We start from the raw sequence: 15,797 nt of genomic DNA on the forward strand, positions 1-15,797 counted from the left end.
TGTGATTCAAGCTCCACCACTTTGGTACGTGCAGGTTTTCTGCACTGGCACAGCTGTCTTCCAATCAGCAAGCAAGCCAAAGTCCAGAGATCTGCAAACTCAAAGGTTTTGGAAGCAGAGTCTTTTTTACCTAGAGCAAGAGATGACAACTGTAACAAAATAAAGGCACGGCACAGGTCAAGACCTGGAGTCTGACAAACATACAACAAATCCTCTCCCCCCCTCACCCCAAATAAAGAGGCACAATAAGATGGAATCTGGAATTCAAAGCCCGGCAGAACTGAGGCTTGAACAGTTGTTTCCACATTTTTTTCCTCAGGGAGTGAAGCCAATCGAGCCAGGCTGAACCACCTCCCAGCAGCACCATTCAGCTACGTTACTCATTAGAATCTATTCTCCTGCCTGCTTCTTGACTGCCCTATCTGACATGTGAAGATCAGCGCTCTGATTCTATATGTTAAAAACATGCCTCTGCTTGGGACAGGGTTGGGTAAACCTCAGAATCTGAAAGGCCTGTTAATAGGTTCAGGCAAGGATTCCTGCAGGCTTGCTAGACCTGACGGAGCAAGAGTGGAGTCATTGGTTTCAACACCGCTTGCAATCACCTCGCTTATGAAATATACTGTATTTGAGATTTTTGTACATCTGGTTCCCCTTTACCCTGTTTGGCACAAACATTTCTGTCATTTCGGTTGTTACCTTGCTTCTGTTGTTTCTACAGCTGTTTTCTTTTTACCCTAATGACATCATCATGGGATACTGAATTTTCGTTTTCTATTTTCCATGCCAGAATTTTGCACCCAGATATCCAACTGGCTATGTCGTGTCGTTCTGTTGATTTTCTTTATTTTTGTTTCCCACTAAGGTTCTCTTTATTTCCTAGCCATTATTTTCTCAGCCTCCTGCTTGGGGGGGGGAAGCCCTAATAAGCAGGCATATACATAGAATGAAGGCTATTGCTAAGCACATTGGTTTGTGCTTTAAATTGTAAGCCACCCTGAGTCTTCGGAGAAGGGCAGGATATAAATGGGATTAAATAAAATAAATAAATAAATTTGAGGATTCACAGGACTTAAGCAAACAAGCCCAGAGGCTGACTAATGGATTTAAGCCTCATTTTTTAAAACATAGATCCTTATGAGCCTCAGCCCCAGTCCACTGCAGAGGCAGCCCAAAGGCACCCTTAGCTCCACGTTGGACTGAGCTTCTCTCTTTCCTGATACCAATCTTGCCACAAAAGCTATTAAGGTTAAATGTCTATGGAGTTTCTCAGTCATCCAAGTCATAGTTATTCCAAAGATGCTTTTTTCACAAAGCAACTGGACTTTCTTGCTTTTTCTCTGAAGATGTTTCACTTCTCATCCAAGAAGCTTCTTCAGCTCTGATTGGATGGTGGGGAATGGAAAGATTTATACTCCTTGCAGACTGCTATTGATTTGCATTCTTTTAGTGAATCGTTAATGCTACCTGGAGGCTTATCTGTGTCATCAGGGTCACCTAAGTGGTGCAAATATGTGTGGAGCCTTCTAGGAACTGTGATCTGTGGCAACATTTTCTGTTTTTGTCTTGGAAGTGGTTTGCCCTTGCCTCCTTCCTAGAGTTGAGAGAGAAAAGGATTTTCTTAAAGTTACAAAGACTTGAGATTTGTGCTTAAGGTGGGACTAAAATTCATGGACTTCAAGTTACCAGTCTAATGCTTTAACCTCTACACCAAACTGGCTTTCATTTCTGTTACCTATTGAGAAATAGAAGTAAATGAAATAAACCATTCCATGCCATGGTTTCCTTAAAGTCATTTTTTAAAAGTGACATTTGAATCTGGGCTGTTTATTAAATGAGTTGTTTTCTCTAAAGATGAATCTTTGTTCTTCTTGCTCTCTGTGCTGTGACAAATTCCATAGCCAAAGTAAATGAGAAAACCTGCAATACATTGGATAGCAATATCATTCTTTTCCTTTCAAAATGTAAAATAAATAGAATAACCCCATCACAAACACCCATATAAAATAACATTTAGGGTAATGTAGTCTATGTAAGTAAAATGCTTGTTATCAAGGTTATCAAATTTAATACCTCATCCCTGAGTCATACAATTAACAAAAATTGCACATAGTAGTAAGCCAAAATGTGCCTTGTTTACTTTCAATTCTAGCCAGATGTGGTTTGTCTAGTAAACCATGGTTAAACAATGGTTCACAACTCACTAAATCAAAACCTCAACCCAAACCGTAACAGCATAATAAGTTAATAAACTGCCTTTCCTCTGGTGCTTTGGGCTGGTAGAATCCTTAATTTTATAAGTTGTATATAATTTGGATTTGATGGCCTGTGTGTCTCATTGTTCTGATGGTGTGCAAACAGATTTCATTGAAAAGCATCGGTGATACCCCAGTCAGATGCATTAACCAATGTTTTAATTTAAATTTTAAACTGCTCTATAGCCCCAGAACCAAAACAAAAAAAACACACAGCATAGGGAGAAGTCATTTAAACAATAGAATCCATCTCCCTGCTCAATGCAGAAATTCACATTCAACCATGTCAGACAAATGGCAGATTAGCCTCCATTTGGACACATCCAATGAAGGAGAATCAACCACCCATCTGGTTAACTGACTCCACCGTCAACTAGCTCTTTGTAGCCTTGAGAAGCAGAAAGCACTGCAACCAAGACAATAGTCTTGCAATGGGATTTGAGAAAGTGTCTCAGAATTGACCTCCCTTGTTCTATAATCCTTTCTTCTGTTAAAGAATAAGCCATAATTAGAATTTAGTAATTTTAGTGAGATAATAATCAAGAACTTTGCCTTATCAGGTATTCAAGGGAAACAGATGGACAAATCATGACTTATTGATTTGAAGCCTATTGAGTACATCTCTAAACTTACCAATAAGCAACCATACTGAGAACAGAACCCAGGTCTCATAGCTCAGCTGGGCCATCAGGAAACTATTGACTAAGATACTGATGATAGGTAGGAATGGCAGGCATGGTACCTAAATTAATACAGATATTTAGGCATTAGACTTTAATATAAGTGTGGCTTTCTATAGGCCTCATATAATACACCAACATTCCTTTTGGGATTCCTAGACTCTTCCAAAATGGGCGAAGTTAAAATTGTCTGATCTTTTTCTACAGGGTGAGAGGGTGGTTTTAAGACTTAAAATATCCAATGTATTTCTTAAAATCTATGCAACCCACAAAAAATCAGATCTTTTTTCCCAGGGGGGATTGGTAAATTTTAATGAAATAAATAGATGCATACATTTTTACAGTTAACTATTTCACCCTACCTAAGATATGCAGATGATACCACTCTAATGGCAGAAAGTGAAGAGGAACTGAAGAGCCTCTTGATGCGGGTGAAGGAGAGTGCAAAAGTGGGCTTGAAATTCAACATTAAGAAAATGGCATCCGCCCCTCTCAATTCCTGGCAAATAGATGGGGAGGTAATGGAGGTAGTGACAGATTTTATTTTCCTGGGCTCCAAAATCACCACAGATGGGGACTGCAGCCAAGAAATTAAAAGACTCTTGTTCCTGGGGAGGAAAGCTATGGCAAATCTAGACAGCATACTAAAAAGTAGACACATCATCCAGCCAACAAAAGTGCAAATAGTCAACGCCATGGTTTTCCCAGTTGTAATGTATGGCTGTGAAATCTGGACCATAAGAAAGGGCTGAGCGCCAAAGAATTGAGGCCTTTGAACTATGGTGCTGGAGAAGACTCCTGCGAGTCTCTTGGACTGCAAGGTGATCAAACTGGTCAGTCCTAGAGGAGATCAACCATGACTGCTCTTTAGAAGGCCAGATCCTGAAGTTCAAATTCAAATACTTTGGCCACCTAATGAGAAGGGAGGACTCACTGGTAGAGGACAGGAAGGCCTGGAGGAATGTTGTTCATGGGGTTGCGATGGGTCAGACACCACTTCGCAACTAAAAACAAAAAATTTCACCCTAGAAATTTTCCCTGGTTTTCCCCTCAAAAACAAAAAAAGTATCACCTCCTATGATAAGTTCCCTTTTCTACTTCTTGTCCTTTTAATCATTAGGAGCTAAATGATTAAGCCAAATACAGCAGGACAAACAGTACTTTAATAGGGCACATCCAGGAAAAAACAGGACTGGGAATAAAAAAAAATGATCCTGGACTAAGGCAATGGTAAATCACTTGTATTTTGTCAGGAAAACTACAGTACATGGACACACCCATAAAATCATCAGGATCAAGTTAGATTAAAAAGAACTTACAGTATTATATTTTTTCTGAGTCATTATAAAGAAAAAACAACTAATTAATTAAAGTAATTAATTAATTAATTAATTAAAGTATCAGAATTGAGCCAGAACAGGAACACCTCTAAGGAGAAAGCCAAGCATTCTACTAGGGGGTCAGCATTCCTCATGAAAATCTGCATATTGTAGAGGTGATTACAGAACTCCCATCTTATCCTGTCCTTATTTCAAATTACAGAACTCCTAAACAACATGCCATCATCACTATCACTCCACCCCAGTTCTTAACACCAACACTATCACCGTGGGGAGATGATTCTTCAAATCATTGAGTAAATGCTAAACTACTGGAAGTGTAGAACAGCTTTGAATCATGAGAAGAACAAAAAAAGAAGAGCAGCTTCATTTAAAAAATGTACACTTTGATTCGAAAAACAAAATTAGAGAAACAGAACAGACTACAAAGAAACAGTTATTAGGCCTCCCCTTCACAGTTGTCTATGTACGTAGCTCGACTTCAGAAGATTCCATCCATCTGGACCTAATCTCAGCATTAACAAACTTAACCTACCCATGAAATACGTTTTTCTTTTTAGCCTATCTCCATGAAGGCATCTTCATTTTGTTTCCAGTCCAACAAATGAAACACGGTTAAGGTCCTGTTAGGTGTTAACAGTGTCAAAGTGTTTTGTTTTGTTTTTGCTCCATTCTGCCATTGGAGCATGTTAGGGTGCGTAAAACTTGTTAGCTTTGTCATCCATTGGTTTAGAGTGAAGTGACAGTAGTGATTTGAAATAAGGACATGATAGATTGGTAATGGGAACAACAAAAATTAAAGAAATTTGCTTCATTTGTAGATGCAAAGATTACTTCAGTTAATGAATGGATGGCTGCCCAATGTTCATACCTCATGCACATATTTGGCTTGCTAACCAAGCATTTTGCTGCTTACCATGAAATCTACTTTTTTCTGACTTTGAGGCTGTCTCCAGATGACCAGAGATGCCAGTAGAATCCCCAGCAAGTTGGAAAAAAGGCAGACAATACACCACAGAGTTCCAGATGTCAAACATGGCCATCTTGTGGAGGTCAGCACGCACATAACACAGATGAAAAAAGCTGAATAGAACATGATCCGTGAAAAGCATGCAGGGGACAGGCACATTTTCCTCATACAAGACCAGACCATCCCTTTACATGCAATGGAAAAGCTCAAGACAGATTGACATGACTGTTTAACCTAAAACCCTTTAGGAACTAGTAAAGCTGGTGTAAATCATTAGTTAGTTATGCCTTTTTTCTAGGGTTATAGAGCCGTTTTGAATGTTGTTCAGTACACATATGATCTGGTTCTTTCTACTCCAATTGATGGCTGTAATATTTAATCTGCATTTATGCATTTATTTGATGCAATACCTTTCTTATCTAATTTTTATGTGTTCAGTGAAAAACAAGCTCAGAGATAATGATGCCCAAGGATATTATGGTTGGTCAAGGGCTAAATGAAGATGAACAAAATGAAATCTAGACTAGATAGGATGCTAGTGATCAGATTTTTATTATCTTAAAATAACTGCTTGTAGTCTGAGAGAGCTTTTTGCTTTTAAGCTGGTTGGATTTGGCAAAAGGAGTTCACACCATGATTATGTTTTAATTTAAAAAGCATATCTACTGTATAAATGGTGCAAACTATAACAGTTAGCTTTCTAAGGGGAACATTATAATGTATGTGATTAAATTATAAATCTGCAAACTTTTCCACACACTGATCTTAACTTTCAAACATTTTAATGCTTAACTATATTCAGAAACCTGTTATAAAACTATTTGAATGCTTTGGTGGTAACATTTTGAAAATATTTCAAGATGTCTTTGTTATTTTCTATACAAAAAATAATATTCCCCTATGTTGTTCCAATTTCAGGAATTATATTGGACCAACTTTCTTTGCCTTTAGAAGAATAGTCAAGGGACATCTCTTTCTCTTCTCATATTGATTCTTAATAAGTTTAGTGCTTTTTTAACCTGTGTTTCCTTATTTTTCTATTTGGTATTTTATATTTTAGACGTTAGCTGTCTTGATTATTCAATTGAACCCATGAATATGCTCATGGACATTTCAGGCTCCCTATTACTTAAAATTTTAAAGATTATTTTAACAAAACAATTGGGAGGAGGGGGAGGAAAAAGCTGGCTATCTTCAAAACAAAATCTCTAATAAGAGCCTTGGTGGAGCAGTGGGCTAATGCCTCCTTAAGTAACACCAGCTGCCTGCAATTAGTGCAGGTTCGCATCCCACCAGGCTCAAGGTTGACTCAGCCTTCCATCCTTCCGAGGTAGGTAAAATGAGGACCCAGATTGTTGGGGGCAATTAAGCTGACTTTGTAATAATGCCGCTTGGGAGGGGTGTGAAAGCCCTAATAAAGCAGGCATATACATAGAATGAAGGCTACTGCTAAGCTTGTAAGCCGCCCTGAGTCTTCGGAGAAGGGCAGGATATAAATGGAATTTAAAAAAATAATAATGTTCTTTTATTGATAAAAATGGCTCCAGGATTCCCATAGGCATCATTAGAAAATAATAAAATAAAATAAAATAAAGTAAAATAAAAATAAAAATAAAAAAATAAAATAAAAATAAAATAATAAAATAAAATAATAAAATAAAATAAAATAATAAAATAAAATAAAATAAAATAATAAAATAAAATAAAATAAAATAAAATAAAATAATAAAATAAAATAAAATAAAATAATAAAATAAAATAAATAGTGGCTGCTAATTTAAAGAAAAGAAAAGAACATTATATCCTGAAGGGCTAGAGGTGGTGATAGAAAGCAACCAATTAGCAATCTATCTAATGAATGCCCACTATTTTAATTAGGTAAGCCTTTCTCCACGACAGCCATTTTCTGAAGAGACCAAAAGCATGCTCTCAGAATTCTAAATGTGCCCAACACTCACCAAGAATAAGCACTGTGTATGCCACCAGTCTGGAAGAGTGATGGGACGGAATTGTATCAGGGTGTATTAGGAGGTCTATCCAAGCCATTCTGCTTACAGTTGTCTTTTCTATTGGGTCTGGAGAACCAGGATCAGGTTGGTACCTGCAAAAGCATTTAACAAAAAAAATCAATGGTGTCTTATTTCTGATGGAACTGGCATCTCCAGGCGATGTTAAAAATATGTCAGAACCATTGCAAATAAAGTCGTTGTCAGAAAATTAAGAAGGCTAAGGGTGGCAATGGAGACCTATGAGCAAACGACAGCTTAGTTTTTGTGGTTTCAGATTCTGATTCAAATTCTTCATTAAAATTTCCAATGTAAGAACAAGACAGTTGGGTAGACAGGGAAAGGGAGATGCAGAAATATGAAACTGCAAAAAAAATCTCCATGGGAGTAATGATCCTATGCTCCAGGAACAATGCTCCAGGAGCATCAATGCTGTTTATGGAAATTAACTGAATATGAAAAATAATATATTACATGATAATATATCATTAGCATTCTTCTAATATTGAGTCATTCTAAATTCAAAGAACTATAAGAATATCTGGAATATTGACAATCATATCTACGTTTTCAGTATTCTCATTTGGTACCAATAGTTACAAGTGCAGCTTATTACCTGAGAAGTAGAATGGAGACAGCAACTAAAGTGTAGGCCAGCAGTGTTCCAATAGACATCACATTAACCAAGATCTTCAGATCAAAAAGGACAGCCAGCAGTGCTGTGAAAACAGAAAAGGGTGCCTACTGCAAGCAAAATCAGTTGGATATTTTCTGTTCTTATAGACATCTGTATAAGGACAAGATGTCTAATACTTTGTTGAAACAGCTCTTGTAAATGCTCGTCATGGTTTCAGTCCCTTGAGTTAGAAATGAGGTATGGGAGGATTTTTGTGTGAACAGGGAGTGTACTTTGAAAATAACTCGGTGTACTCTGGACCTCATGTGAGGTCAGCACCTCTCTGCTATTCATTCAGTAAAGCACCCAACTTTCGGATTTTTGAGTGAGACTGTAATAAAAGGCACTATTTTAGGGAGTCAACTTAAGAAAGGGTCAACAGCATCTCTAAACTGTTTTCAAAGTATGGACAGCCCTAGCCATGATTCAACAAGGGTCAAGTTCAACTCAAGGAATATTTATCTTTATCATTATTTTTTCCAGAAAAAACAATATCTAGGCTTACCTGAAACTGCTCCAGATACCAAAGTTGAAATAACTGGATTTTGTTGGCTGTTCACTCTGGCTAAAACATGAAAGAGAAGTCCATCCCTGGCCATTGCAAATAAAATCCGTGGCATTGGGAACATAGAGCCCAACAAGCTGAAAAAGAACCCCAAGAAAAGAGTAAAATATCCATGCTAATAACTCTTGTTTCCAGTGGCAATCTGCATTACATGCATTGGAATAGAATTTGCAAGAGGGAAAAATCTACAGCTTCAGGAGAAATGTGAATCATGGAATTGATATTTTGAGAATGATATACCTCCATAGAGCTTGATGACAAAACAATGTTTTAGGTCAGGAAATCATTGGACTTTAACCTCCAATATGCCATACCTGATTATAACTAAAATAATCTGCAACGTGTACTTGACATACCTGAGACACATATACCTACAGTGATTCGTTCTTACAGTGAGCAAAGCGGGTCCACTAAAAAGCCAATCACATAAAGGATGGACAGGCTAAAATGTATTATGTACAGCAGGGGTCTTCAAACTTGGCCCTTTTATGACTTGTGGACTTGAACTCCCAGAATTCCTCAGCCAGCTTTGCTGGCTGAGGAATTCTGGGAGTTGAAGTCCACAAGTCATAAAAGGGCCAAGTTTGAAGACCCCTGATGTACAGTATTTGCCCTCTTTTGTTTCATTGTTATTTTTTGTTTTAATCCTGTTCTGAATGTAAACTGCTCCAAGTCACTTTCTACTGAAGCAGCAGAGAAGCCTAGTAAAATTAACAATAATCAATTACTGTATTTTGTCTAAAAAAATCAAAATCAGTGAATTATAAGGAATGGCTGTAGACTCAAGATAATCAGATGGAAAGACATGCTCATAAAATGTATCATTCATTCATTTACAGAATTTGCTATCCCAAAATATAGTGATTGCCACATATAAATTTACTGAGCACTGATCTACCAGAGCTTATTAATGACAGTTAAATGGAACCCAAGTTTCAGAACCTTTAAAATCAATGGTTAGCGAGTCAACCTTGTGTGACATGTTGCCTTCCTGCCTTTGTCACGGTCTTGGACATATCTGTATGGCTATAGTTAGAAAATCCTACACAAGATGGCTGTTGTTATGTTCTTAAAACATAAGGATACGAAGTAGCTCTACCTGGTTGTAAGGGCACAGAGTGACCCCACGGCAACAGCATACTTGGCTGGTCTCCATCCAACATATTCAAAGGCCACTGGCAATGGGCTTAGTGGATCCAAAAGGTGATAGGGCATCATGAGGGTCAGGGCAGCAGAAACACCAAAATATATCAGGAAACAGATGAGAAGTGAGAAAACGATTCCTAGGGGGATAGATTTATGAGGATCCTTCACTTCTTCACCTGTTAAATACAGATGAGAACCCGAAAATCACTTTGTAATATACACTTTCACACTTCTGATTATTTATTTAATGATTGTATGAATTGTGCACAGATATGAAACCAAATTATGATAGAGAAATAAAAACCCAAAGGAATTCATCTACTACTAGGTACCACTGTGCAGTCACTCACTGGGACTGGGAGCACATTGAAATAATATGGCTTTAAGATACTTCTAGACTTATTGAGTAAGGGACATAAATGCCTCTAAGGGGAAGAGCTTTGAAAAAGGTCTATCTCCTGGGGCAGGGCGAGTGATTCCATCTCTAGATGACCAGATTTCATGGGCTGACTCCATTCTGATAAGGTATTGTCTATCTTATTTCAGACACCAAAAATGTAGAGTATTTTCCATTTTCCTCTTAGGAGAACCACAGAACATAGGATACCTTTAAAAGCACCTATATCTCTTCTTGAATTCACGTCAATTTTTATAATAATAATTTATTAAATTTGTATGCTGCCCAACTCTCAACATCTCTGGCTGGCTCACAACAATTAAACAAATAAATTCCAATAAAACGTAAAAAAGAAAAGAAAAAAAAAGCATGCTCAATGAAGTAAGGGGTTTCACTCTTCCTCGCCAAAGGCCTGGGTCGTCACAGCTCATCTAAACAACAGCAGAGTGGTGGCCATCCAAATCCGGGGGGGGGGGCACTGCTCATTCCAAAAGGTAGGCACTGCTACAGAAATGGCATATTTCTCAGTGGGTTAGGACACTGAGCTTGTCGATCAGAAGGTCGGCAGTTTGGCGGGTCAAATCCCGAGTGCCGCGTAACAGAGTGACCGCCTGTTACTCATCCCAGCTTCTGCCAACCTAGCAGTTCGAAAGCATGTAAAAATGCAAGTAGAAAAATAGGGACCACTACGGTGGGAAGGTAACAGCGTTCCATGCGCCTTTGGCGTCTAGTCATGCCGGCCACATGACCACAGAGACGTCCTCGGACAAGCGCTGGCTCTTCGGCTTTGAAATGGAGATGAGCACCAGCCCCTAGATTTGGAAACGACTAACCTTTACCTTTACCTATACTCTTTACCTATCCATGGATTAACCATTAAACAAAATAAGTATATGCTTCTGGCACCAAGGGAAGGGGATAACCCCTCCCCCGGTATCGTGCCTTTAACTTTTTAACTGCCATGCTCTATTTTTCAGCTCTTGTTGAGACCTGGAAGGGTCAAGGGACATCACTCTTGGGCCAGGTGTAGGCAGTGGTGGTATTCAGCCAGTTCACACCAGTTTGGCAGAACCGGTAGCAAATTTTTTGTTGCCCAGGCCCAGAATTGACTTCCAGAAGCAGCATCCACACAAAGAACAGGTTGTTCACATATATGAATCCTGCCACTGTGTGTAGGACATCAATTGGCCTTAATCTGGCATTGTTCTTACCTGTAGTTGCAATGCAATCAAATCCAACAAAAGCATAGAAGCATGTAGCAGCTCCAGCCAGAGTGCCTGAAAAGCCATATGGCATGAACCCTCCAGTTCCATATTTCCAGGTGTCATTGCCAACCACAGATTGGTTACTTTGAAGAAAAAACCACATTAAATCAATCAATCTGAGAAAATGCTGAATGGGTATATTTGAACTAATTGGAAAGAAAGTATTTTAAAGAAGTGTTGTTCTTCCGGGATGATCTTGGTGAATTTAACTACTAAAATCAATTAAGAGTGCTGTGGGGTATAGAAGGAATGTTATACTGGGAAAAGTAAAGTTCCTGATTTCTCTAGCGAAAGGGCAGCTCAGCTCACAAATGAAATAAATTCTAGCTATTCCTCTAACAATAAACAGAAATATCAGGATTATGGTACCTTGCAGAAAACATTCACATACTTAAAGCTTTTTCTTTTTTTGTAAACTGATACTGAATCTTTTGAAAACATATTTTTGTGGACATTTGTTGGTTTTTTACTTGAGCACTGATGAAACTAGTTTCTTACCTAAGGTTACTGTCAATCAGCCTTCGCAGATCGTCTTCACTTAATGTCCAATTTTTCAGGTCTCCTTTGAATAACCCACTAATTGTTATGAAGACAAGGATGACCACATTAATGGTTGTAAAGACTTTATTCACTGTGGTAGATTCTTTTATACCCATGGAGAGGAGGCCTGTGGAACAAAGAAGGCAGAAGAGGATTTGTGCCAAGATCTTATTGTTGTTAGGTACTATACTTATGAATTGCATATGGCACAATGTGAAAACGTATGTCAAGAATATCTGGATATGGTGTTGAACAAGCTCCCTTTACTAACTGAGAGTACAGTTTCTGATTCTAAATAGCTTGTAACATATAACTGCCAAAAGAACCAGCCAGGGATATTTCCTGCATTATTTTATTTATTGGATTTGTGAATGCCACCTCACAGCAAGAAGTTTCTGAGCGCCATAAAATAAGTCTAATATATAATGTTAAAAAAACATTAAACTAACCAGACCAAAACAATACTCCCCAATATGCAAACATTCAGCAGCCCCCAGGCCTAGAATCCAAGCCAAATCTTAGGAACTTCTAGAACCCAAGGAGAGTGGGAGACCTAAATATCTCTGGGTTAGGGTTCATTACAATCTTAAAGGATGGGGCTACGTCAAGCACTCCAAATAACATAGTAATAGGTTGTGTAGGTGCTAAGGGACTACAGATCAGAATGCAGGTTTTCCATGTCAGATATCTTCAGTGCCAATCTTCAGCACCTCCCATAAATGCTGTGAAAGGTTTCTGAAGTTCTGAAAGCAGTCCGTATAACCCAAATGGAACCTGGTCTATTCTGAAATAAAGCAAGCATGCTAATATTGTTACATGAAACGTGTCTAGGAAGATAGCTACGAGAAAGTCATCAGCAGCTCATTTTTTTTTAGTTTCTACAGTACGTAGGGGTAGATTTGGAAAGCAAATAACAAACTTTTATTTAGTACTTTAGTACTTAGCAACTGCCAATGTCTTCTTGCAGCCTTTTCAAACCCTATTCCTCCCAATCAGTTGGAATTTAACACCCAAAATTCATATCCATGCACATATTGAACAAAACCATTCCTTGCCCTGAGAACACATGGCATGCTAGCAGGTATAGTAAACGGTAAATCTAGTGAGTTGTGAGTGGCAACTGCAGGGTTGGGACAGTGTAACTGAGATTTTGATACCATCATTTGAGTCTGCTGGAGATGAACAAAGGGCATAGTAAGATAAATTTGTTTGCTTCTAGAAAATGGTTACTTTGATATGGGGTTGGTTTCTAATAGTTACAAGATTGAGAAACAATCATGCAAACATACCTGTAACCAGGAAAATGAGGCAAACAGCAAAGATATCTGGATATTCAGCCAGGCCTGGGATGCTCGTGGCCAGATGTATGTTGAAAACATTCCCCAGGTTTTCACCCAAAATTTGATCAAAAGTAGCACTCCATGCTCTGGCTATACTGGAGGCTCCTATAGAGAACAGACCAGGTAAACCAAATATTGTCAAATATCAGGCAGAGAATACCAAACTTTAAAAGCATCATATTTTGCAGTCCAATCATCTCTTCTATGAACACACATCTACATTGCACAAGAAGATGTTGGTAATTGGGGGGGGGAGGAGGAGGAGGGAGGAGGAACCAAAAGAAGAAGAGGAAGAAGAGGAGAAAGAAGAGGAAGAGGAAGAAGGAGGAAGAGGAAGGAGTTGCAGGTCCAGAGACAGCCTAAGATAAAAGTTTAGTATATGACTTGAAATTGGCTTAGAAATTGAATAAATAAACAAACTTATTCCATCACTTTTATTATCTCACTCATATACAACCTAAGATGCAGAGTCCAATTCGTCTATTTCACACAGGCCCTGAATTGCATGCACACACACAACAATCAGAAGGGGGCTTACTGCAAAGCTAACACTTCAGTGCATTTAAAATACCTTGAAATAGGAACTGTACAGTGAATTGGCTTTGTGCCTCTTAGCATTCACAGGCCAATAAAGAAACCTCATGGGCTGAATTACACTAGCGTTCCCCTTGCCTAGTCTACGCTGCATGGCAGAGGATCTTTAGATTCTACAGCATTTTTAAAAGAGGCCTTTCCCAGGGTAGCCCAAAGATATGGGGTTTGGAAACTAAATGGGCTATAATATTTAACCCATTCTCTCTAGAAATTCACATCTACTTAAGCACTGTCTGGCTATCTTTTCTTAGGCCCAAAGCTCTGATATAATTGAAATCTAACACACTACTAGAATGGAGAGGCCCAAGCCACGATAATACCAATTACATAGGACAATAGCAGGTTCCACCCCGTGACGAATGCACATAGCTCTCCAACTGTGATGTAGCTGTAGAGATATGCTGATCCTGTTAGAGGCACCCGGGCTCCAAATTCAGCATAACAAAATCCTGCCAAAATGGATACCATAGCAGCAATCAAAAAGGAAATGATAATGCTAGGTCCTGAGGTATTCTTGGCTACTTCCCCTGCTAAGACATACACCCCTGCACCTAGAGTACTGCCCACACCAAAGGCTACTAAATCCAGGAGATTAAGGCAGCGATGCAGGTGTGATTCTCTGTAGCCATTGGCAGTTATTATTTTCCGACGAGAAATCATCTGAAAGAGGGAGATCATGGAACTCCGGACTGGCATCTGAAACAGAAAGAGAAGATCCAGTTTTTCTTCTATGTGTGATATACTTTCAGATATTTAAAGAAGGCTATCATAGTCATCCTGATGACACATAATGGCAGCATATGGTCCAGATTTGCTGATAAACTCAACAATTGAGCTAATTCATAAGTTATTTATATTTATCTTAAGAATCTTTTTTTTATTTTTTGTCTTTTTCTTCAGTATTCAATGCATTTTACTTTTGCATGTCGCTTTTTTATTTTAATTTTTTTTTAAAGCATACTGTTTTGCTAGCTCGAGGACTGGAGGAATGCATATTAACAAGGAAAAGAATCAGAAACTGATAAATGTTTTACATGAAAATCGTTACCTTACAAACTGCAGTTAGACGCACGGACAAGCAAATGGAAACAAAACCCAATAGCCTGAAACAATTACCGGTATATACTACTACATAAAAGCTTATTCTGGTATACTTTGCAAACGATATTTCCTTAATCATTTTAATGCACGTCATATGTTGATTCAGGTGAACGAACCTTGGAAAAAGCTAATTTGGAGGGCTGTGCAGAAAATAAATATATAAATGGGATATAAATGGGATTAAAATAAAAAAAAATCTCTTGATGAAAAAATACAAACACCATATTCAGTTAGCCCGAGGGTGGTCCATATAGGGCTTTAGAGCCAGTTCCATTCTGATGCAAATCCCGTGAGATTGTACAAGTTTTTTGTAGAGCAGCTACAGCATAGTCCCATGGTGACGAACTTATGGCACGCCCTCTCTGTGGCCACGCGCCCCGTCGCCCTGGTCCTAGGCCTTCAGCTGGGTTTTATAAAACCTTTTCAGTTTAGGCCTCTGCCGCCATGTGCAAAAAGGTTCAATCAATCAATTTCAATTTCTCGCGGGGGGAAAAAAAGATCTCGCAAAGTTGGAAGTGATTGATTGAACTTTTTAGTCCCACCCAGTCTACCGTTACCACCACAGCCATGCCCACCCAATGGGCCACGCCCACCTGGCACCTGGCGATACGTAAGTGGGTTTTGGGTTGCAGTTTGGGCACTCGGTCTCTAAAAGGTTTGCCATCACTGGCATAGTCCATGCAGAATTGCTAAGTTTATTTTGGAAATGAGCATGCTGGAACTCTGCAAAGCTTATAGGTGGGGGTGGGGGGGCTGGTCATTTCTCATTCCTGGAAATGCCAGCTTGCTACCTTTTCCTTTTCCCTTCTAACTCTGCAATGTCTTTATGCTGAAGTTTGTGGACAGAGAGAAAGCTATAAATAGTCTCTCCATCCAAGGGAAACATGTGCAGTGAGTGAGGGAAGGAGGGCACTAGTTCAAT

The 15,797-nt window shown here is 38.8% G+C and overlaps 1 protein-coding gene across 1 annotated transcript; it reads right to left on the reverse strand.

The window, feature by feature from the left end:
• Nucleotides 1–497: 497 nt before the first annotated feature.
• On the reverse strand, nt 498–15,183 carry LOC310633395 (cationic amino acid transporter 2-like; the record flags this gene model as incomplete). Its single annotated transcript, XM_083351102.1, has 9 exons — nt 14,095–15,183; nt 13,130–13,285; nt 11,799–11,967; nt 11,247–11,383; nt 9,592–9,814; nt 8,433–8,569; nt 7,868–7,970; nt 7,204–7,346; nt 498–556 (listed from the first exon to the last, which is right to left on the reverse strand). The coding sequence occupies exons 1-9, from the start codon at nt 14,468–14,470 to the stop codon at nt 498–500; spliced, it is 1,503 nt and encodes a 500-aa protein (XP_083207228.1). The 5' UTR covers nt 14,471–15,183.
• Between the last annotated feature and the right edge of the window lie 614 nt (nt 15,184–15,797).

Source organism: Vipera ursinii, assembly GCF_947247035.1.
Source record: "Vipera ursinii genome assembly, chromosome: 2".
NCBI lineage: Eukaryota > Metazoa > Chordata > Lepidosauria > Squamata > Viperidae > Vipera > Vipera ursinii.